Consider the following 24,077-nt stretch of genomic DNA (forward strand, 5'->3'; position numbering starts at 1 on the left):
TAAAAAGCAGATTATAAAATACCTAGATTCAGATTTTTTTTGTCCTGATTTGGCCTAAAATGGAGTGTATTAAACAAATTCTGGTCTGCAAAAGACCAGAATCAGTTAAAGCTATGAAACAATGTGCACTACGTGTCAATATTCTATTTCACTTACAAGAAAACACTAAGTCAGCTACCACAAATTAAGATATTTTCCTGATGTGACTTTTTTTGTTTTGTTAAAAAATATGTGGAGTAAATGTGTTTTTTTTAATTCAAAGTTTCAAACAACACGATTCTTTTCTTTTCTTGAAAATATTTAGGAATCCAAACTAGTGTGTTTAGAGTCGGTTGACTGTGCAATCTCTTAGTGGCAACTGAACAGCTACAAAAAACTTTTTATTTTTCCTTTTTGAAAAATCTCCCCTTTTTTCCTGGTTTAAGAAGATAATAGTGTATTATCGCTCTGTAGCCATTAGATGGCAGATAAAAAGCCCCCTTTAAATATGTGGGTTTGATTTTTTTTTGTGTTTTTGTTTTTTTAAAGCCCACACCAAAGAGGAGGGCACAAGGCAAAGCTGTATGAGTTATTCCAGAAATTGTGGAAATCACTTAGGGCATTAATAAAAACACTTCAGGGTACAAAAAAGCTTGACCACACATTTCAGTTTTCTTCCTTGAAAACACAAACATAAATTGGGCTTAACGCTCCTTTTGTTTTCTATATGCACCTTGGCCTATGGCGTTTTTGCCCTGTGGCCTGCAGGGCGGTAAGTGCGCAACACAATAAAACCAGTAGAGGTCCAGTTTAACTTTCCCAGCTCTCTAGAGTTGGGTGAGTTTAATCTCAAAACTCCCATTCAACGGGCTCTTCTCGACTAGCGGCCTTCTCTAAACGGTGTATTATGTTGTTCAAGTTTGCTGCTTTCTTTTTCCTCAAGGTGTTGTCCCGCGTGTTCTTGGAGCTTGCTGCCTCGGAAAAGCTGAATAAACTCTGAATAGAGTTGGCTTTCTGTGAGCCTGCAGCCAACGTGGAACTTGTACTTGGCACACTCAACATTTTCTCTGAACTCTCTTTTGACTTGAAGGAGCTCTCCCCTGTAAGGACTGAGGTGGAGGCAGCTGAGGTAGAGGCATCCTCTTCTGTAGCAGAGTTTGGCATTGTCTCCAAAGTTTCTCCTGAACTTTGAGACCCTGGCGGAGAACTCTGACGTGGTGCTTTGAGCCTACCCTCATCATCAGTATCCTCCAGGCTCTCCATTCCCAAATGGAATGACTCTGTTTTCTCTGATGATCTGGCATCTTGTGGTACCTCTTCCCCCGCTTCAAAAGCTGACTCTGCTTGCCCTCCCTGAGACTTTGTGGTTGCATTGCTGTACTCGTCCGCCTCCAGACCACTTTGCTTTCCTTCAGGTGGGCCTTCTGTGTCCACACCATCACAACTGTCTCCCTCAGAGCTGTGAACTGCCCTGCTGCTTCTGGCTGAAGGAGAGTCACTTGATCCAGCCTGGCTCTGGCTTCCTGCTTGGATTTCTTCAATGAACAGCTCTCGACGGATGCGAGATCTAGAAGACATGATAACAGAATGATAAGTTTGGTGCTGGCCATTCATAATCATAGACAACAGTAATATATAATGTATGCTTTCTCAAGGAACTGACAAAGAAAATGAAAACATATTCACAACAAGCTTTTTCCTCGGCCTGTGGACAGAAGTGCCAAATCTGAATCCTTAGAAGTGTTTACATATTCAAAGTGTTTACACATGTGAAAGAATGTGAAATGCAGTCAAGGCTCTTCTTTAATACTTTACTATGATATGTCATATACCTGCTTTTAAACAGCACTTTGTATTAGGCCCAACTTACAAAGTCCATATCCATATAGAAACTCTCCCAAAGTGCAGCAGGAAGAGAAAGGGGATGTCTGGATCTGGGTTTTGATTTGTACCCCATTTTTACTTTGGGTAATACTCACAATATGCCAAAATTTAAGAGATTTAAAGAGAAGTTGTCCAACAAAAGATATTACCTCACTCACTTTGTCTCTCTAGTATCCTGGAACCAACATGGCTACAACAACACTGCATATATAATTGTTGTAAATCTGATTCCTTCTGACTGTTCAGTTCAATAATTACCTCACACTCTATGCAAACAGTGTAAATTTAATTTTCGTGCAGATAACAGAATTGTTCTAGAATGACGGAGTGTTAAATCATAAATAGACCTTCTAGTTTAGTTAAAACAATACTTGTTGCTTTAGGAGAACTTCAATCCAAGTTGCACACATACTGACATTAACAATTGTTGCAGGATCATAAATGGATTATAAAGGGGGATCAAGAGACAAGGTCCTAAAGATCTCCCATTCTCATTGGAATCTCACTTCTGAGAGCATGAAATTTCAGAGGATGCCTGAAGAACCTAAAGATTCCTCTCTGCTCTGAGGGCACAGGAATTCGGAAGGGATTTTTTTAATATATAATTAGAGGGGAAACAATTTATGAACACCAACAACATTCTGATTTCTACTCCTAAAAACTAGCCATGACTTGCCTACAATTAAACAAAAACCAGAAAAAATAATTATTACAAACAGGAAACCCTGATCAAAAATAAGAATATAATTCTGAATCAACTTTAGGGCAGTGCAGCTTTCTGACTGGTTTTCAGTCTATGAGCCCAGTGTGACATCTGCCTTATTTTTTATTTATAAATTTAATTTCAGAACATTAATAACCACATGACAGGCAGTGCACTCCTAGGGAATTACTGCACTCCACATATGGGTAAAAGTCACCTAACGTTCAACTGTGCTTCCTACAACATAAAGTGTGTAAAAATCACCCAACAATGTACATATTTTATTTGAGCTTCCCATAAGGAGTTTCCCAATGTCCTGGGTCTCACAGGGAAATGAAATGATGTGTGGCCTGGGGTTTTACTTAGCCTTGATAACTAAATCAATTATATAATCGTAATTCGACTGTGATTAATAGAATTGTTTATGACCTCTGCATTCTACTGCAAGATATGCCCCGTGTTCCTAGATAACAAGAAGAAAGAACCTCAGCACAGGAATAGTGTACACACAGTAACAATTTAGAGAAAACTTTGTCAAAAAGAAAAATGCCACTGGTTTTAACGAAGAAGCGCTGCCTTGTCTTTCAAGTCACAGATGAAAAACCCTCTTCATGTTTGTGGCAAGTTTTCAATAGAACCTTAAACTTCTTGCAGGGACTATTGTACACTGGGAAGAACACAGACTAACAACAGAACCCTGCTGGAATGGCTGCTTTGTGTTTGCCGCTAATGACATTATTGACTTGCTTCAGAGACAGCAGAGTACTTCGGCAGTAATTGCTGACATGGCTTTTTTCAGGGATTACCAGTCTATAAATGTCCCTTGGAGAATAATATTCACCAGACCAGGGACCATAGGTGGTAATATTAATTTGCTATTAACATTACTTCCATGCATTTTGTGTTTATTACTAGGCTTTATTTACTTCTTATAAATCTCCCTTTATAGGCAGTGATCCAAAGCACACTGCTCCTGGGGGGCTCACTGAGTCAGGAGAAGGAAACAGATAACTTTGTGTCTGCCCACCTAAGAAATGTCATTTAAAATACCACAGTTCCACTTAAGAAAGTGAATCACAGCAGTCTCATTGAACATTTGGCCACAGTTCTATTTAGTATGGGCTTGATTGATGGATGGGCAAATCCCTGGAATTGATCCCCAACACACTAGGTCTGGAAGTCAATCAAGCACTGCATTAACTAGGAGACAAAGTCTGTACGATAAACAGGAACGGGTGGCAGCAGCTAGGAAATTCTGGAGGGAAAGTGCCTATCAGTGGAAGATGAAGACCACTACATCAACCACACCCGGAGACATTCCTCAGTGTTATTCAAAATATGAGGCTATCCTGGGGATTGTGTTGGAGTTCACTGTACATGTCTTTGCACAATTTTCACTATCATAAATAGACACTTAATACAGTGATGTTTCCTGCAACTTTTATAAATTAAGTTGAATGGAGTTTAATAATTTAATAGCACTAGACTGAGATTCAAGAGAACAGGGTTTAATTCTTATCTCTACCACAGGCTCGCTAGGTGATCTTGAACAAGTCACTTAATCTCTGTGCCTCAATTTCCCATGTGTAAAATGGGGTTAATACTACTTCCTTTCTTTCACCCTTTGTCTGTCCCACTATTTAGAATGTAAGTCATTTGAGGCAGGGACCATCTCTTAACACGTATTTGTTACAGCTTCTAACACAATGGGCTCCCAATTTCAAAAGGGGCCTCTGAGAGCTTCTGTAATTCAAATAAATACACTCAGATGTATATTATTCTTATGTATGTGCTGAGTCTTGAGCTCTGGAAACAAACATAAAGGTTTAGATGTGTTTGTGGATACAATGAAATCTTTTCTGAATATTTATATTTCAAAGTGAAATTCTCTCTCTCAGGTATTTCCATAGTGCCTCTTGCTGTGACATACATGTGCCAACACACATTCTTTACACAAAGATGGCTGTGAGGGCATATTCTAATGCAGCAACAGTTTGTGGAATGTATGGCATAAACCATATACCTGAAGGATAAGCACTGCAGTCACAAGATTCCTGAGACCTCGAATCCATGACAGCAAGACATTAAGGAAAAGGTATCAAATTCAAGAGGAACAGTACACTACGGTTTGTAATGGGACAGACAGCAGTTGTATGGGAGATTTAAAACCCACAATGCAAGCTAAATTTGAAAATGGGCTCTTGACGCCTTTAAAATATGACCAACACCACATTCTTATCTTTCAAGATTCCTTATAGTTAGAAAGGGAACCCTCTTCAGTTCCATGAATTCATTTCTTGTATATATTAATAAATAATAAAAATAATAAAGATACCTAACATTCATAGAGTACCTTTCTCCTGAGGCTCTAAAAACATTTCACAGACATTACTTCAAGTTCACAAAACCCTTGTTAATATTCTTGATTTTCAGATGGTGAAACTGAGGCATGGAGTAGTAGTCCATGGCTTGATTTTCAGAAGTGCTGAACACTCAAAAAAATCCCACTAACTTCAATCAGGCCATAAATGACTTGCTCATGGTTACACAACAAATCAGTAGTGCTGACTAGAATCTGAACTCCCAATTCCAACTCCGTGTTCCAACCATTAGACCAGGGGTAGGCAACCTATGGCACGGGTGCTGAAGGCAGGACGCAAGCTGATTTTCAGTGGCACTCACACTGCCTGGGTCCTGGCCACCGGTCCAGGGGGCTCTGCATTTTAATTTAATTTTAAATGAAGCTTCTTAAACATTTTAAAAACCTCATTTACTTTACATACAACAATAGTTTAATTATATATTATAGACTTATAGAAAGAGACCTTCTAAAAACGTTCAAATGTATTACTGGCACACGAAGCCTTAAATTATAGTGAATAAATGAAGACTTGGCTCACCACTTCTGAAAGGTTGCCGACCCCTGCATTAGACTATGTTGCTGCCTCGCTTGTACGTATTTTACTTTATCTGTAACTGCAGGACTATTCTGAATGTATAGTGTGGTGTGGCTAAATGTGCTGATCGATCATGACTTGTCGTGCTTTCTCACAATGTGCCTAACAGAAGACCTCATGATAATGAGGAAGATAACACATGTCACCAGTGTACTTTCATTCATCTGTATAAGTGAGAACAGCACATTTTGCTGTCAGGCTGAAAGGAACATATTTACATAGGCATTACTCCAACTTGTGTATAATTGCTATAAGTGAGAAAGGGAATAGATGTCTGTATTTGGAGAACTTTAAACTAAGATGCTGTATTTGCAGTGCACACAAATCAAATTTGACTACATTTAAGTACAAGTCAATGTGACAGAGTAGAAATGTTACCACCTACTGGTGACTATATTTGTTATTTTCCTTTGCCTACTACTGTATGTTCTATTCCTTAGCTCAGTCATTAACAAGGGAGTCTTTTTTTGTGCCCACAGTGGCCTCGGAAGTGGCAGAGAGGAGCTCAGAGGGAGAAATCTTTTAAAATGTGAATTGTTTGTTAAGGTTTTTTTAAACTGTCCTATGATAATCAGGGACTCTTGGTTCAAAAAGCAAGGGACTGAGGCTTGTATGTTTTCTTCTACCTCTCAAATTATAACTGTTATATTGATCGGTGCCAACTTCTGGGATAAAAGTGTGTTAAGATGATGAGGATTCCTGATCAATTCCTTTCAGACAAAAACTGAGTGTGTTTATCCAACTCCTACTTCTCAGTGGTCAAGCTGGTCAAGCATTGAGTCTTCAGTGGTCAGAAACTACTCAATGCACCCAATTTGTGGTTCTTTTTAAAGGGAACAAGGGATTAAACTGAGACTCTAATGTCATTTCATTTCAGGATGAATCATAATAGTGTAATAAATTTGCAGCCACCTCAGACATCATGGTTGTCACTAGGCTGCACACCATGGCTATCTGGAACTTCATGGAGACAGAATACATTCTCCTGGTCCCAAATCACAGGCCTCTATATCTAGAGCTAAAGAAAAATCTCCTTTAATTTTCAGCACTGTAGGACCTATGACAAAAGAATAGTTCTGATTCCATCCAATAGAGGACAGTAGTGTACACACTATCTGGTAGACTACAATATGAATTATAAATATCCCACAACAGTGACCCCTTTTAGTTTAAAGTCCCACTCTGACATATCAAATCAAAATGCAGAATTTCACACAGACAAGAACTATTTAAGTCAATATGTGGGTATTTTTATTCCCCAGGAATTATTTTAAAACTGGCATATACTGTTTGCACTATCATTATTACTCTAAACTCCTTGCTAACGAGACAGTCCCTTCTGTATCACTGCCCAGCGCTAGTTCAGACAGATAGAAATAAACAGCCTTTTAGGGCTAGAGTATATATTGTGCTCACTGGAGATGCTGTGTGGGACATGTACTGTACCTGTAATTGTGGAACCAATTGATCACGGTGCTGGTTTTCAAGTTGAGCTGTGTAGCGAGTTCCTCAATGGTTTTTGGCGATGGGTATGGCTTTTGCTGATATGCTCGTTTTAGAGCTTCTTTCTCTTCTGGTGCCAACACTACTCGTGGTTTCTTTAGCTGATGCTGTGGCTGTGGGCTGGCTCCCTGGCTATAGTCTATTCCCGCTGAAGAGGGCTCACAAGGTTGACTGTCACTAACTGAGCTGTGCCGTCGTTTCATGTAGGCTGAAAGAGAAATACAGAACCATGCAAATATAAAATCACCAAATACAAGAACGGCAGAGTAAATGCAAAGATCCCAAATTGTGAGCTTGGGGGGCTGGGGAGGGGGCGTGCATGCTGGGAGGGACAGAGCAGGAAGGTGCAGGAAATGAATTCTGGCGTGGATCCAAAAGAGACCACAAGAGAAGGCAGAGGTGGCAGGGAAGAGAGCACAAACTGACCATACACCTTTCTAAGTTTTCCACCCCATTGGTGAATATGTGAGACAAATAATGGACATAAGTTAATCACAGAATCATAGAATATCAGGGTTGGAAGGGACCTCAGGAGGTCATCTAGTCCAACCCCCTGCTCAAAGCAGGGCCAATCCCCAACTAAATCATCCCAGCCAGGGCTTTGTCAAGCCTGACCATAAAAACCTCTAAGGAAGGAGATTCCACCACCTCCCTAGGGAACCCATTCCAGTGCTTCACCACCCTCCTAGTGAAGTAGTGTTTCCTAATATCCAATCTAAACCTCCCCCACTGCAACTTGAGACCATTACTCCTTGTTCTGTCATCAGGTATCACTGAGAACAGTCTAGATCCATCCTCTTTGGAACCCCATTTCAGGTAGTTGAAAGCAGCTATCAAGTGTGGGGCATAGTTCTAATGTTACTCAACAAAAGTCTGAGTATTTTATGAGTATGACATTTTCACATATACATTCTGTTAGGCCAGTTATGCTGCATTGCAACTGAAATGTTTTGTGTTTCTTGGTATTTAAAGCTTCCTACTAGATTAAATTTAAACTACCGTAGTTGATAAAAGCTGAAATCACAAACATGTTCCAACACAAGATGGCGCTTGGAGCCTGTGGAATCCTGACAATTTTGCCTCAGTCCTAAGGAACATTTCAGAGGTTTGCTGCTTATTCCTACAGATCTTGTCTTAGGCACTTTAGCGCAGCTGCAGCGCAGCAGCAGGTGAAACAACACCTGCTGCAGCGCTGGCGCTGCGCGCGCGCCAGCGCCAAGCGCCCCAAGCCCCAGAGCGGGAGCCGCGCCGCTGTCCGTTATTCCCACAGGGAGCTGGAGGGGGGATACGTGGGGGAGTTTTCTCCCAGCGCTGGCGCTGCGCACACTTACACTTAGCTTCAAAGGCGCCGCGGCAGCGCTGCCGCGGCAGCGCTTTGAAATGCAAGTGTAGCCAAAGCCTATGATGCATACACTGGAGACAAGTTATAAAAAAAAAAAAACAACCAACCTACAGCTCCTTCCTTTAAGCAAGATTCTTTTACAATATGATTTGATGGGTACTGCTGCTGTGTGCAGGTAGCTCAGTTAGGTCAGTGATAGGAATCTGACAAATTCCATTAGGCACCTTCATCCTCATGGGGAGAGGGGTGGTGCTGAACCATCCTGTTAAGTTCATTGAGGAAAGAGATTTGGCTAACGATGTCATTGCCTTGACTGATTTGCACTGGGTGGAAGAAGATGGGATCAGAGACATGCAACAGCATTGTCGAGGAGGCCTTTCCCTTGCAGTGAGAAAAAAGCACTTCCAGATGAACTTGATCAATACAATGTTGCAGTGGCCTGATTTTATATATATAAGGTATTTATCAATCTTTCAGAGCATAGACTCATGCCAGAGAGATTTGGAAGCTTGTGAAGTGGGTCACCTGAGCCAGCAACAAAGTCTTTCATGAAATAAATTTCTTTACCACAGGTTTTATCTGTAGGAATAGGATGCATAGATGATAAAAAAAGACAGGCCACCTTGAGCTACAACTCAAGTTTTTCTGGGTATAGAGCTCACCCTCCTTACAGTACCCAGGGAGCTGCTTTAATAGAGTACCCTTTTCCTCTGCAGGACTGCCTGGGCCTTTAGTGTCCAGCTCTGCTTTGTCATTTCACACTCTGCACTGGTGGTGGATCTACTGGGACTGTTACACAGTCACAGGAGTATCAAAGTGAATGTTGAACATACTGTTTAACCTTCTTGGGTACCTGAACTGCCTACATTTTATTTTTCCTGAATATGACGTCTTGCCTGTTGGATTGTCTACCGTGCAAGATCACTGGTATGGAGCGGAGTGTAAGAAGCTCATGATCCATCACTCTGCTGTGTCATATATAGTCCTGCACCCATTTAAGAAAGTTATATGCAATGTAGTTGTAGCCATGCCAGTCCTAGGATATTAGAGAGAGGAGGTGGGGGAGGGAATATCTTTTACTGGACCAACTTCTGTTGGTGAGTGAGACAAGTTTTTAAGCCACACAAAGCTCTTCTTCCGGACCTGAGGCTGGCTCAGAAGCTTGTCTCGCTCACCAACAGACGTTGATCCAATAAAAGATATTACCTCACCCACATTGTTTATATAAAAAAAGTTATTTTTAAAGGTTGTTCCAATCAACCAAAGCTATATAGGATGTTTCAACCAGTGGGGAAAATGGGAAGCAGTTAGTGATAAACAACATATGGGGCCCTATCTCTGCAGACCCTGAGGTGCAGCTAAATGCTGGCAATTAATATGAAGAAAATGATATTATCTTACATTTATAAAAGGTCTTTGGAGTCTTTTCAGATTAAAGTGTTTTACAAACTTATACTGATACACAAACTAGACACAGGGCTCCCTTCATTCACCACTGTAACAGCCAGAACAAGGGTGAAGAATGGTATCTGCTCATTAGAACACTGCAACAGTACATAGACATTTAGGAGATGACATGAAGGAGAAGAGCACATCTAATTAAAAATGTGTGCTATATCCAACTGAAGCTGCCAGAATTTGCTCAGGTCACTGGGCTTAACACCCTCCTCTTATGCAAAAAGATCTTTAATGAGTGGTCAGATTCTCTTATCCCACAACCAAAAGATGGCACCTCCTGCAACACAGAGTTTTCAATCTTCATTCTGGGACAACAGCTCAGGCCAAACTCAAGAGGATGAACACCACTTCCTGGAGAACTAGAACTTCCTGGGAAGTGTTCCATCCAAGTGCAGACCTGCCCTCACTCTCAATGCTGTCACTATGAAGCAACAACTGCTAAGTCTGTATCTTTCATGAGACTAGAATAAAGAAACAATGACGACGTACAGGGAGCCCCACTGCAAAATACCCACAACATCTACCAGTTGGTATTTTCATCCAGAACAGGTTATCAGACCATCGGTCCACTGGTTCAAGATCACATATTATGGCATTTATCAGTGTGCTGAACCAGATTACTAGCTATGAGCTCTGCATGAAGCACTCTAGATGCTTTACAGATGATTTGCAAATATTATTTTAAACAATCTTAACTCTAAGTGTATGTGGTGAATATACACAAGGTCAGGGGAGATTTCAGCACATTTTCAAATAAGGAGAGACTCAAATCAAAAGGCAAGTTACAAACATCCCTGAGTTTTGGAGGAGGAGTTTGGTTTTGGATATAGTTTTGAATTTATCCATTAACCACTACTTCATAATGACCAAACTCACTTCCTAAATCCAGTCCTTGGGAAGGTTTGGACCTGGATCCTTGGTGTTGGGCCCAGTTCTATTCCAGGATTTTACCACTTTTTCATTGCTGTCATTGTAGCCCCAGCATTGCCATGTTCCCTTGGCGAGTCTCCCCAGCATGCACTCAGCTGGAAACGGCACGCCCACCACTAGAGCCTGCCTACTGGGGTAAAACAGAGCCCTTTTTAAATAGAATTCTTATCCTACCTGGTACTGAACAAGTTTATTAAAAATGAAATGATGGGGAAATATAGAGAATTAACATTTCTCCTGTCAGGAGGCTTCAGCAGTATTCACTGCGGAGTGCAATGTTTCCAGCAGCATGCACAGTGATGTGCCATATGCTGCAGAAGCTAATTATTCAAAGTGAAGTGAAGTGCGGGGAAGGAGTCTGATCTTGGTGGGTCTGAAGACCCTCCTAAAAGTTGATTTAACATATGTTAGAAGTCTGCTGAACTGTTTATATAGGGCTTTCATAGCATAAGTTTCAAACTGATGGGGGTGGGGGGGGGGAGATCTGCTCATCTCACCTTTACCATAACTATCAATTTATTCCTCTGATAAAATGTGGGAGAGGAATAACTGCTTGTAATGTTTCATTGGCAACAGAAACCATTGCAATGTTCTTTCACTGACACCATCTGAATGGAAAGTTACATTGTTGATGTGGCTCCAGGGTAATTTAAATGGTTGAACAACAGGACCCTTAGCTGCAAGAGAGAACTCTGGAGTGAATACAGGGCTGAATTCACTCCCAGTGCTCTGCTACCAGGACAGCACTTACACAGTTCAGGAGCTCAGCTGAGGCCCTCAAACAATTTACAGCCTTATCTTTATTCAGGCACAGTTTCCTTTCCTACAGCATATGTATTGCATCGGACTTTGATAAAAATCCAGTTTAGAAACTCTTTTCCAAAGGAGGCTGTCAATGTTACTTTTTAATTATTTTTTATTTGGTTTTATTCAACGTTGTACAGGATAATCTCTTAGGACTGTTACAAATCTAGCTATTTGGCCCATTTATTTTTGCTCTGTTTCTAATGCAGCAGAAACCATCTCAGCTCCCTTTAGTTTACAGTGCTAAGTGGGAAACCTGAGAGGATTCTGCTCCCAGTGGAAGACCTCATGCAATTTCTGATGAGATATTGCATTGCGCTGTACTACCAGAAGTTACTGTAGCAGGGATTTGTTTCTGTTATTCACTTTCAACAGGAGACTACTAGCTCTCCTGTGAGCCCCCTTAACTGCAATTTTCAGTATAACCACAAAAATTCTTCATGACATATTAGTGTTACTGTGAAATCAGTCAACAATAGCACGTTAATGCAAAGGTGCACTATCATCATCCAGGATAACTAGCTGGAATGTACACAATTCTGCACTCAGCTAACTGCTGCTAGAAGTCAGCATCTGGAACTTCTGTGTTGTAGAATCATGTGATTGTACTAAAAGGTGGCTGTTTTTGTTATTGCTATTTCTCAGCAATGGAGTCAAAATAAAGAGAAGGATCTGAAATCCACAGAACATGTTCCACAATAAAACTGTATATAACAATTTAGAAACCTAATATATAAATGTTTTTGATCTAAGCAGATGAGGGGAGCTCACTTGAACAAAACCAGAACCACAAAGGATACTAAATTAAATGATACAAATGTATCTCATACGATCATTTTAAATCACTACATTTATCTTTCCTCCTAGTGATCACCAGTGTTAGACCAGCAAGAAGTTCCTTCAGGAATCACTGCTTACTCCCTCCATCCCAATGTCTGTGACTGGATGTGGTCCTAGTAATGAATATCCTGAGCCAGTTGCCATTCTCACGTTTCTCATTTGGTAAGGCAAGCTATCACTGATGCATTAGGGCAGCAGTAATTAATTCTATAGTGATTCTAGCAATGGCTTCCTGACACTGGGCATTCAGGGTGGGTTTTTTTTCCTAGAGATATATAAAAAAAGCAAAGCTAGCATCGACTTTGGCAAACAGAAAGATGCTGTGAAGCCCTTTCCATATCCTTCAATAATGCTGGATCAATATAACCTATATAATACTCACGGATAATTTTAAAAAAAGGTCCCATTTGAAATAATAAAAAATATGCATCAGCAATCTGCTGCACATTACCTTTTTTCTCCATTCGCTTCATATCCATCAATTTCTCCACATTGTTGGGATCATTTAGCCACAGCTGCATGCGGACAAAGGGCTCCCGTCCCTTCAAACTCAATTTGTGCCAGGGCTTTGGGCGAGCCAGAAGGTCTGAGACTGAGCCTTGCGTTAGCCCTAGGATTGTCTCCCCAAACAAACGCTGACCTAATAAGAAATCAAAACTGAAATGTATTCATTCAGCTAAGAGGCAAATCTAAACTAAAAAGAAGAAAACAATGCAAAAGAAAGGATAGAAGGTGGAAGGGGACCAAATTCTTTGAAGGAGTAGCAGAGCTCTGGTATATATAATCACTGTCAATTATTCTTACTTCACACTTGCCTGAAAACCCAACAGAAATAAAAGGAAGAATAATGGCTCTTCCCCCATTACAGTTGGAAATTACTTAGTTTTAGTTTAGTTGTTAGGGTCTGATTCTGGCAAGCAGGGGAGACCTTTTGGGATCAGGACCTTATAATGGACATAATGTGCAAAAGTAAAAAGTAATAAGATTTTAAAAAGTAAATCAAGCTTTTAACTAAGCAGTCAACTCCAGCAAGACTACTACAGCTACTTAGGTTTTATGAGGGAAAGTCCTATAACTGCTTCCTTCCATTAAGATAATACAGACAATTCCATCAGTGAAACAAACGCTAATACTGTACACCTCTCCTGTTCAGCAACATTCACGCTAGTATCTTCACAGACACATGCAAATACTTTCCATTTTATATTGTTTTGACGACTATTGTAAATGTGCTTTAGCAATTGCAGGTAGGCACCGTTTACAAAATGTAGTAAAAGTGTATTTTTGTAACTTTTATGTAGTACATGCTCTCAAGAATTCTGTACTTAAGCCCTATTTCAAATGCTATGGCCTAGCATGGTAGCAATTTGTATGTAGTTTGGAACATACATACTTTGAATGTACACATAGTTATTGTTTCCATTTATATGTTTAAGATTGAACTTTGCAGTAACTACAGAAAATGTCCACCATACTCGAAACCAGGCCAGACAGTTTGTTTTCTAACAACCTTCACTTAATGCTTTTCTTGAGCAAAACTGTCCTGATATGCAATCACTTTTGCTACAAAAGCCTGCAGTCATCTGAGTCAAACCCTGATTTCTGACAGTATTTTAACTACTGTATATTGTAAAGTAATCTGAAAAGCTTTTTACCTGCTAAGACTTGGCCTCAGGGTCCTGTGTCTGCCCCCCAACAGAGTATTTTCCTTCACTTGCTCTAGGTGTAAGAGATGTTAGCCAGTGGCAGTCTTGGGCCCATATGACCTAAGCTCTTGGAAAATTTCACACCAGCTCCCTTTTTTAGTTTCCTGATTTATTGGGGCAGCGGAGGGGTGTGCGTGTGTGGACTCCTGAGGCATGTGTGTGTGTGCGGCGGGGACTCCTGAGGCATCCAAACGAAGGGGCAGATGGGCAAGGATTTAACAGAAGCTTGAGGGAGTTGTAATAAGGGGCAGTCAGAGGAGGGGGGAGTACATGGGTATATAGAGCTGGGGTAGGGTTGCCAGGCATCTGGTTTTTGGACAGTCAAAAGTGGACACTGGCAGCTCTGGTCAGCCCTTAAAAGTCCAGTCAGCGGTGCAGCGGGGGCCCGGGGCTAAGGCAGGCTCCCTACCTGACCTATCTCCGCGTTGCCCCCAGAAGCAGCCACCAGATCCCTGCAATCCCTAGGCGCTGGGTCGACCAGGGACTGGGAGGCTCCATGCACTGCCCTGTCCCCCAGGAACCACGACCAATGGAGCTGCAGGGGGTGGCGCCTGTGGGTGCGAAGGCAGCGTGCACTGCGCAGAGCCACCTGGCTGCCCACGTGCCTAGAGGCTTCAGGGACCTGGTGGCTGCTTCCTCGGAGCTGCAGTAAGAGCCACTGGGATCCCGCACCCTCTCCCACACCCCAACTCCCTGCCCCAGCCTGGAGTCCCCTCCCACACCCCAAATCCCTCATCCTCAGCCCCATCCCAGAGCCCACACCTCCAGCCAGAGCCCTCACCCCTCTGCACCCTAACCCCCTGCCCCAGCCCATCCCCCCTCCTACACCCCAAACCCCTCATCCCCAGTCCCAGCCCAGAGCCCACACCCCCAGCCAGAGCCCTCACCCCTCTGCACCCCAACCCCCTGCCCCAGCCCATCCCCCCACCGGCACCCCAAACCCCACAGCCCCAGTCCCAGCCCAGAGCCCACACCCCCAGACAGAGCCCTCACCCCTCTGCACCCCAACCTCCAGCCCCACCGCAACCCCCCCTGCACCCCAAACCCCTCATCCCCCGTCCCAGCCCAGAGCCTACACCCCCAGCCAGAGCCCTCACCCCTCTGCACCCCAACCTCCTGCCCCAGCTCATCCCCCCTCCTGCACCCCAAACCCCTCATCCCTGGTCCCAGCCCAGAGCCCACACCCCCTCCTGCACTCTGAACCTCTTGGCCCCAGCCCGGAGCCCTCTCCTGCACCCCAAACCCCTCATCCTCAGGCATCCCCCAGAGCCTGCACCCCCAGCCCATCTCCCTCTCGTACTGCAACTCCATTCTCCAGCCCGGTGAAAGTGAGTGAGGGTGGGGAAGAGTGAGCGATGGAGGGAGGGGGGATGGAGTGAGCAGGGGCGGGGCAGGCCTGTTCGGTTTTGTGTGATTAGAAAGTTGGCAACCCTAAGCTGGGGAGGGAGAACCCAACATGGAGTAAGCTGGACATGGCCTCTGTGGGCATGTTACTTTGTGTGGAGCCCAATATTAGCTAAAGTTGTCCCTCTTCTTGGCTCTTACTGTGGAAATACAGAACCCTAAGCTCATATTTTGGCAAGTAAGTAAAAGTAGTGATTTTCAACTACACTGTTTTAAAATACATTCATTTTTCATTTTGTACCTGTCCATGTACAGGTAAACCCTGATTACCCGAAATTCTGAAAAAATCAGACTAAATGCCAGTTTTGGTTCATCTGCATTCCAGAGTATATCTGTACCCTGGTACAGAATGGGGATCTTTTGAAATAAACCCTCTATTTATCTTTAAAACTGCCAATTAGTTGAAACTTCCAGAATGAGTATTAGCACTGTAACCTATTTACAGCGGTTCCTCTTTAAATCTTCTCAATTGTCTTTGCAACTAAACAACATTCCCTTAGTATTCCCAGCAATCTTTAAGTATGCCCAATACTACGTATGAAAAGTTAGGGGATACTGCAAATATCACATTAATGTTACGTGGACAGCAAAAGGCAAAACTGAAATGTTTTTATTCCACTGTGTTTATTCTACTTCCCTAAGTACAACCATAAGGGATCGAATACCTGATTTGAAAGACTGTCAAGCTAATGGGAACCAGATTATAAATCACTACCGGTAGGGAGCAGGTGTATCATACACCATATACTCAAACAGCAATTGAGGAGTTGTATTTTTTTTAAATATAGATTTCAGAGAATTTGCAAAACCTATGCCATTTAGTTTGCCCCATCTTTACTGCCATTTGGTAGCCACAAGAGTTAGCTTTTGTATTTAGTGACCTACTTTTGTTGTGATTGTTATGGAAAATTCTTTACAGTATTTTGGCACCTTCTGCAGCCCCCCAAATTTAGGACTTTTTGGTAGCTTGTTACATTTTCTCCCCTCTGTGACAGTGTGATGTGCTGCCTCAGCTGGAAAATCCTTATTGTGCTACAAACATCTCCCTGCTGGCAGTGCTAGTATTGGTTGCTAGAATTGTTACTAGTGTTTGAATCCAAGGCGGTCCACGAGGGAAGACCTTCCAAACACAATTCAATTTAATGAGTCATGTGACCCAAACCAGTTTCACTCTAATGCCCTCTTTAGTGGCTAATGGTTTTTGAACTACTGAGCCACTAGGAATTGGCTGAGACAGGTTCATGTGGCCCTGTGGCCTAAAACAGAAGCCTCAGCACTGAGTAAATCTGGCACTTCAGCACACTGAGGGCAAAAGGAGACATTTAAACTTGTTCCACACCTAATGCAGAGTTTGGGGCACATTTCCTGGCTCTTCTGCTGCTTTTTAGGCTTGTCAGCCACACTGTAGGAAAACAAAAATCATGGGAAAAAAAAAAGACTAAGTAAAAATGGCATCAAAATAAATGTAAACAAAAATACTTTTCAAACCCTCTCTGGAACACCAGAGGAGGAACAGTACCCAATAGCATTCTGAACAAAAAACGAAGGGCCTGATCCTACAAACCCTTACAACCATGTGTAGAGTTTACTACTGTGAGTAGCTCCATAGAGTAAGCACTCTGGGTCGGACTATACAAACATAAGCACGTGAGAAGTTCCCTCAAGTTTAATGGGACTCGCTTTCATGTATGACTTTTTGTAGAGGATCTGCCTAGAATTTTTTTTAAATGAACGTGAATGACACTAAAAAAAAAAGAATAAAGTGGGTCTTACTTTAGTCTAAGATGGCAGCCGCTGTTATTCTGCAACTGACTGAAAAAGGGTCTCATAATCCTGTTTGCTAAAATACGTAGACTTAGCAGAAGCTGGGTATATTAATGCTTGTAAATGGTTATAATAATTGAGACAGTCTGAACTGTTTAAGCTCCTAGAGAAAGGTTGGCCCTTGGATTGAAAAAGGGATGAGTGCAGGGAAGGAATGACCAAAAGCCTCCTCCTCAATCTCTTTTTAAACTTACAGGACAATAGTTTTCTCTAAACTTCAACTCCAAGAGAGGCCTCTATATCTAGATCCCCAACTACACTTTTCGGTTTGAAATGAGCAGCCTCCATACACTTATACTAAGCATTCTTGCCTCGTGGTAGATGCTGGCTGCACTAAGTGACATAATCAGAAGTCTAACGTTTGTGTACGAGTGGTGCTACAATACTCTGCCCTTCTCTACTGCCTTCCATCCGAGGACTTCCAAGCGCTTCACAGACATAAATCTCCCAATACCTTGTGAGGAAAGGAAGTATGAAACAGACACATAGGAGGAGTTACTGACATACAGGGGTCACAGATTAAGCCACTGGCTGAGTTGGGAGTAGAACCCAGATCTCTTTGGCTCCCTTTTCTGTACCTTAGCCAACTCCTCACATTTCCCTTGACAGCACTGTATATTATCAACCACATCAGCAGTGCATCCATCTGGTAACTCCACCCTGAACCAGAAAACTGCTCCGCAGACAAGGGAGCATTAGCTTTTGTGGGCTCTATGTGAGGTAACAATTAAACTGCCTCATCCACTTCCATACACTACCCTCTTGAGTTTGGATTCTCCTTCTCCACCTCTACCACATCCATGACATCCCTCCTTAACTCACCATCTGCCTGTGATGCTCCTCCTCTTCCAACCCTTTTCCTCACCTATTTGCAAACTCTAGGGCCCCTGGTTACCATCTCTACATGGACAGGGAAACCAGAAGCTGGAGGTGAAGTACAACTTCTCAAGTGGAGAACAGAACAGCATAGAAATATTGCTGTTTGAAGAGCCTACAGGACTCAGATGACTGTGGACAGGGAACTGGGGATGGTAGTCTGCTTGGTGGGCCAGGTGTACATGTACATGATGTAGAAGAGTGACAGAGTTAGGATTTTTTGTTTGGAAGTAGGTGTTTAAAATCTGGAGGATATTCTTTATCAGATTAGAACAATTTCAAAACAGATTACATTTTACACCTAAACAGTTTTATTAACATTCTTTCTACTGACACATTACTTTAAAAAAAGCATTAATACGTTGTTTTATTTCATTAAAGACATTAGAACAAAGCAACTTACCAAGGTTGTTGTCTGTTAACACCTCTTTAACCCTCTTCGTAATGCCATATGTGTCCAATTCAGGAGAGACAGCAACCAGTTCTTGAATGCTAAGTGCCGAATGGCCCGAGAGAGGCAAAGGTGTTGTCGACTGGGATTCAGAAACAGGTGGCTCACTTGATTCTTGTGGTTTGCCATCTTTACTTGTCTCTATAGCAGGACAGGGTTGCTGTACCAATTCAGTCAGACTCTTCACTGATTCACTGGAACTCATAGGAGACTCAGGAGCAGGACTGCAACTGGCCGAGGTCTTTGGAGTGCTTTCTGTAATTAAAAAAAGGAGAAAAACTGACTATAGCATAATTATCTTGTAATCAAAGCATTACAACTACCTTCCTTCTCGTTTATATTCTACTTTAACAAATGCCCAGGTATGCAAAAAGGACAGCAAAATGCTGCTTTTAAGGGCTAGGCTACTGAAAGGTTTCATTTTAAAACTACGCTAGTTTGTAATTTTATAATTGATTAATCTCTGTTTTCTCAGAGAGGCAGGATATATAAGTGCAACAGAAAAATAAAACTAATAATTAATTAATATTGTTCAATATTGTGGAGGGCTGCAAGAAACTCACTTGGCTATAAGATTTCAAGGTATTGTCTTCTGTGTCATTTTCTTACAAAATATTGATGTGTCAATTATTATAGAGGAATAGACTTTATAAGTAAACATGGTGTTTGAATGCAATCACAATAAAATGGGGGTATTGAAGGCAATAAAAGACTTAACAATAAAAGCTTTTACCACACTGTATTTAGGGAAGCCTTCCTGACACATTCACAAAAACTGCTCTCTCAACCAAAGTAATTGAATTTTTTTAGTAGTTTATGAAAGATGCAAAAGAGACAGACATAAAAGGAGAGCAAGTTCTATATAAATCTTTAAGGCAGTAAGAATCCTACAAATCTAATTTCTTCTCTCTGCTCACCCCCGACTCGTCATACAATAGAATATAAACCCAGCAAATGTTATTTTTGTATCAGGAACAGCAAAGGAATTGTACTGTAAATTTGCCCCGATTCACCCATGCGAGGGACCAATCTGGCAGATCATCCATCTTGTTCACTGTACACTGTCAGGGATGGCATGAATTCCCTACATGATAAACAGATTTCTTCTCAGGTCTGCGTCCTTTAACCCACATCAAGGTCAAAATTATGGCTGCCTGGCTAATAAACTGCACAGCAATGGTTCACGTTCCTTCTAATTTTGTCCCTTGTGCCACTTAAAACAAATCTTAGTAAATAACTAGAGCAGCTGCAAATTTCCTATGCAATTTTCCATGCATGCACTGCAAGCCACACATATCCAGTAAAAACCAAACCCAAAACACCTCACAGAGGACTAAACAAAAGCATTCACTAGTATCTGTTTTTTCAGCCTGCTACTGCAGACATCAAAGGTAAAACAACATCTCTCTCTCCTATCACTGAAATGTAGTATGTTGCTGACAGAATGGATTAGTTAAAATTTTTTTTGTTTATTTTTACATATCAACAGCCTCCTGGGATTTTGTTTTTAAGAGCAACCAACCTTTTTATTTACTCAAAAAGGTAAGAATATCTGAATCTGATTTTGGAATGCAACACAAAGGAAAACTACTGGTCTATTCTAGGAGCACTCACTGTATTGTGATTTCAAACTATATATGATACACACGTACACACACACCATAGATTTTTATAATATCTAAAACAGGTATAACTTTTGTATGCACACCTCTTCTAAGATCATCATTACACTATATGCTGAGAAAAATAATGAAAGGTTGAAGGATCAGGTACACGGCATATATATTTATTTTGTAAAGCACTTGGATATACTGGGTGTGAAAGATGTAATATTTAAAAGGGATAAAATAATATAATTATATATATAAAAACGCAAAAAACTCGTGTTAGTGCAACATTAGAGATGAGAAATAAAGTACTCTAAAGCTGGAGTCTGACTGTGCAGGGTTGTGTCAGCTGCAGGGGTGGTGGAAGAATTTGTACAGTGGGGGTGCTGAGAGCCGTTGAACCAAACTGCAAACCCTGCACATGACGGAAACCATTACTAGCCAAGGGGTGCGGCAGCCCGCCTAGTTCCAGCACCTATAGTCAGCTGAGCAGTATGTTTCCAAGAAGGCTGCCTTCTTGTACTGTAGAATATAAGCTATTACATAGCCCTGCACATTCACACCCCAAAAACTGTCTATTCTTTATATGGCTGTTTTCAAATGTGAATTGAATATAATCAGTGAAATGATATCGGCTGAACGTGCAGACAACCGGAATCATTTGAGAAGTGTGCTCAGACCCCCTTCATCACTGAAGCCTGCAGATGACAGTTGAGATGTCGGCATTGTTAACTACCTCACAGTTGATCAAAACAGCCAAGAAAAGAGAGAGAGAAACGATCACATTACAAAGATCTGCACAGTTAATCTGGGTCCCATCTGATGCAACTGGAGTGTGGCTTGTGGACCAAGCTTGGGAGGGTCCCACTAGTCTCCTTGCATATAAACTGTTCATAAATTAGGAAATTCCAAAAGTTAAGGTTTCTACTGCAACCAGGAGTGTGGGATAAGAACAATATATAAAGCTAAATAAATAAATGAATGTAAAATAAGTCAACATTGCCCATCTGCTTTCTATTTTTGTTTTCTTTCTTAAATGTGAATTAATTATATTATTTTTATAACATAAAAAATTGAAAGCTATCCAGTATGGTTGTGTTAGTGCTGCAGAAAAATACCTACATTTCAGAATTTCCTGACCAGTGATAGTTTGATTGCTCAACCGCAATACTGATATTTATATTTAATTCCTGTGATTTAAGAAAAAAATAAATACTGCAAAATTGCATTCCACTCTGAATTGAGAGAATACGACTTGACTCTGGTTGAGCATACTGCAAAGCTGGCTGAGAACAATATATCAACCTCCTCATTATTACATGAACCACAGATTTATGTTCTGTGGTTGTGCATTCCCTACTGCAGTGGATGAAGCCACAACATGCTTAAAGTGGGTATTTTTCAATCCAACCTCCTCTATGCATTCCTTCCACTTTTTCTCATCACCAAAGTTCTATAGAACACCACAGAGTCTGAAGCACTGCTCAGAGCTCTTGCTTTCATTCATCAGTTTTGGTTGTACATTCTACTGGACCTAGTAATGGATTTTTCTGTTCTTCTCTCCCAACTGCCGGATTTTCTAACCCTCAGCAATGTCAGTCTGCCATTTTTCTGTACAGAACTCTACCACACTCTCTAATCCTAAGGTGATAACTGTTCTGAAAAGCTTATTTAATGCATTTCCTCCAGTGTGAGAGTCACTTTCTTCTGGAATTTAAATGCGATACTTAAAAAGTTGGTGGAACAATCAGATTGTCTAAATCAGTAGTTTTCAGCCAGGAGTCCACAGACTATGTCTAAGATTTCCAAAGAGGTTTGCACCTCCATTTGTTAAGGGTCGGCACATGAAAAAAAGGTTGAAAACCACTTGTCTAAATGAATTAGATGATGTATAAATTCCTGCTATGATTGAGTGAGGATTTTGGTACCAACGTGTTGGAGTGCATTCCACCACATCCAAGACGGCCGCTACTGCATATCTCTGAAATGGCATTCCTTTCTATAGTATTACTCTATGGATCTAATTCATAGGTCAGATGCTGCATTTGAAAGAACACTGCTGCAATATCTCTCTAGTCGAGAGTCCCTGTTTGGTTAGGGATTGGGTCTACTGGTTCATCACCTAAAGTGGGGAATGACAGAGGCAATGCTTGGAAATGAAAACTACAGTCACTTACAAAGAACCACCACAGCTAGTACAGATGATTGCTGTGTTGAATCACATTATCCTTCCCCACAGTTTCAGAGTATTACAATGGATTCTGATTAGTGGAAGGAACTGAGCATCAGGTGGATCTGCGCTGGGCACACACACACACACACACAGATATAATGTCCAATGGATACTCCCAACGATAACGTCCTGAGCATCAGCACCAAATGTATACATTCTTCATGGAGAGTGTTATATGAGATATCAATGACTATCATGAATGATTAGAAGATACTATTACAGCCAAACTTTGATTACTTGAATCTCAATTAACTAAACTAAACTTCGCATTCCTCTAAAGGGCAGATGTACCACATTAAGACAGAGTGGATGATTGGGGGAGCCAGCCCAGCAAGCTCTGAAGTCTCTCCAGAGTCCTTAAAACCTGCAGGTTCAGCAAGACTTCAGGGTATAAGTCTCACTTCAGGTAAAAGGACAAATGGACCTGAATCTTACTTTCACTGCTTTTACATGGGTCTAACGCCATTGAATTCAATTGACTTATTCTGGATTTACAGTGATGTAAAATAAGAATTAGACCTATGGTGCATAAATCTTCAAAGTCTGCTGAACTCACCCCCACACATTGTCTGAAAATTGTGGGCATGCTTGAAATTTACATAAAACTGGGATTCTCTTGTACATGCTCAAAGGAAGGATTTCCCTTTTTCTTCATGTGGACTATGTAGGGGATTATATCCTACAATTGCAGGAGGCTGGATGGGATAATCTAACAGATTGGTGATGTATGTTATTTTGATTCTTTCAACTATAAGTAGCTTTTACAGCAGCATGTCCTCAACTGCCCTATCTGTGCACAACCACTGCCCAGATCTACAGAAGATAGCCAACAGGAGGTTAATCTTGGAGAGGAACTGAACTAGGTTAGAACAACACAGATACCAGTGTTCAGAGGCTTGCAGGTAGTGCTTGACTTGACTAGTTACAAACTCTTTAGAATAGCATGGACTTCAGCATGATTGAGATACTAGGCATGGAAGTATCCCCTCCAAAAGAGGTAAACGGATGATGGTGCAGTGTTAAAACACTAGGTGATGGATGCAACCGTGTCAATCCCAGAAGCATGAAATTCTAGAAGGTGACATCTCCTTAAGCAGAATTGTTTGTATTTCTTTTGAGAACTATGGATTCCCAGAAACCACCAAACATTTTGATTCAAGCTACACTCTAATTTCTACAGGCATGGTGACAAGTAGTTTCCTTCCTTTTTGTCCTTTTGCCAAGACAATATAATCCAAAGCCTTTTGGTAGGACAAGAGCTATCTGGACCAAAACCATCTGAGTTCTCAGAACAAAATAAAAATTGACTGTATCGAGACTTTTTCTGTGGCACATTTGACTTCCAGAAAGAAGTACTCAGTCCTATATTAGCTCAACAATAATGGTGTGAATAAGTGGTTGAATGTGTGTTACTGCCAAAAGACTGATGGTGAATAAAGTACAAAACACGGAGATGTTGGGGGAAAAGACCATCTGAAACACAGAAGGTATTCAGGGGCCTCTACAAGGATTAAGGAAAATATTATATTCTGAAGGCAGCAGGCAGACAACAGCTGCCTTAAGTTTTAGACAGAAG

General features: G+C 41.4%; 1 protein-coding gene across 36 annotated transcripts in view; it reads right to left on the reverse strand.

Moving 5' to 3' along the window:
* Positions 1-24,077, reverse strand: part of CUX1 (cut like homeobox 1) — a 399,391-nt gene that overhangs the window by 65,909 nt on the left and 309,405 nt on the right. For 26 of the 36 annotated variants that reach the window (XM_039508398.1, XM_039508397.1, XM_039508408.1 and 23 more), the window contains 5 exons: positions 18,614-18,916; positions 16,850-16,912; positions 12,852-13,040; positions 6,970-7,234; positions 242-1,546 (listed from right to left, as the gene is read on the reverse strand). The exons of 3 other annotated variants lie outside the window; for them this stretch is intronic. In XM_039508398.1, the coding sequence (XP_039364332.1) occupies positions 829-1,546; positions 6,970-7,234; positions 12,852-13,040; positions 16,850-16,912; positions 18,614-18,916 (1,538 nt within the window). In that variant the 3' untranslated portion in view covers positions 242-828. Of the gene's footprint in view, positions 1-241; positions 1,547-6,969; positions 7,235-12,851; positions 13,041-16,849; positions 16,913-18,613; positions 18,917-24,077 lie in introns of those variants that run through there. 7 more of the 36 variants (XM_039508429.1, XM_039508407.1, XM_039508421.1 and 4 more) reach the window with 1 other exon arrangement.

Source organism: Mauremys reevesii, linkage group 20 (assembly GCF_016161935.1).
Source record: "Mauremys reevesii isolate NIE-2019 linkage group 20, ASM1616193v1, whole genome shotgun sequence".
In the NCBI taxonomy this organism is placed as follows: Eukaryota; Metazoa; Chordata; order Testudines; family Geoemydidae; genus Mauremys; species Mauremys reevesii.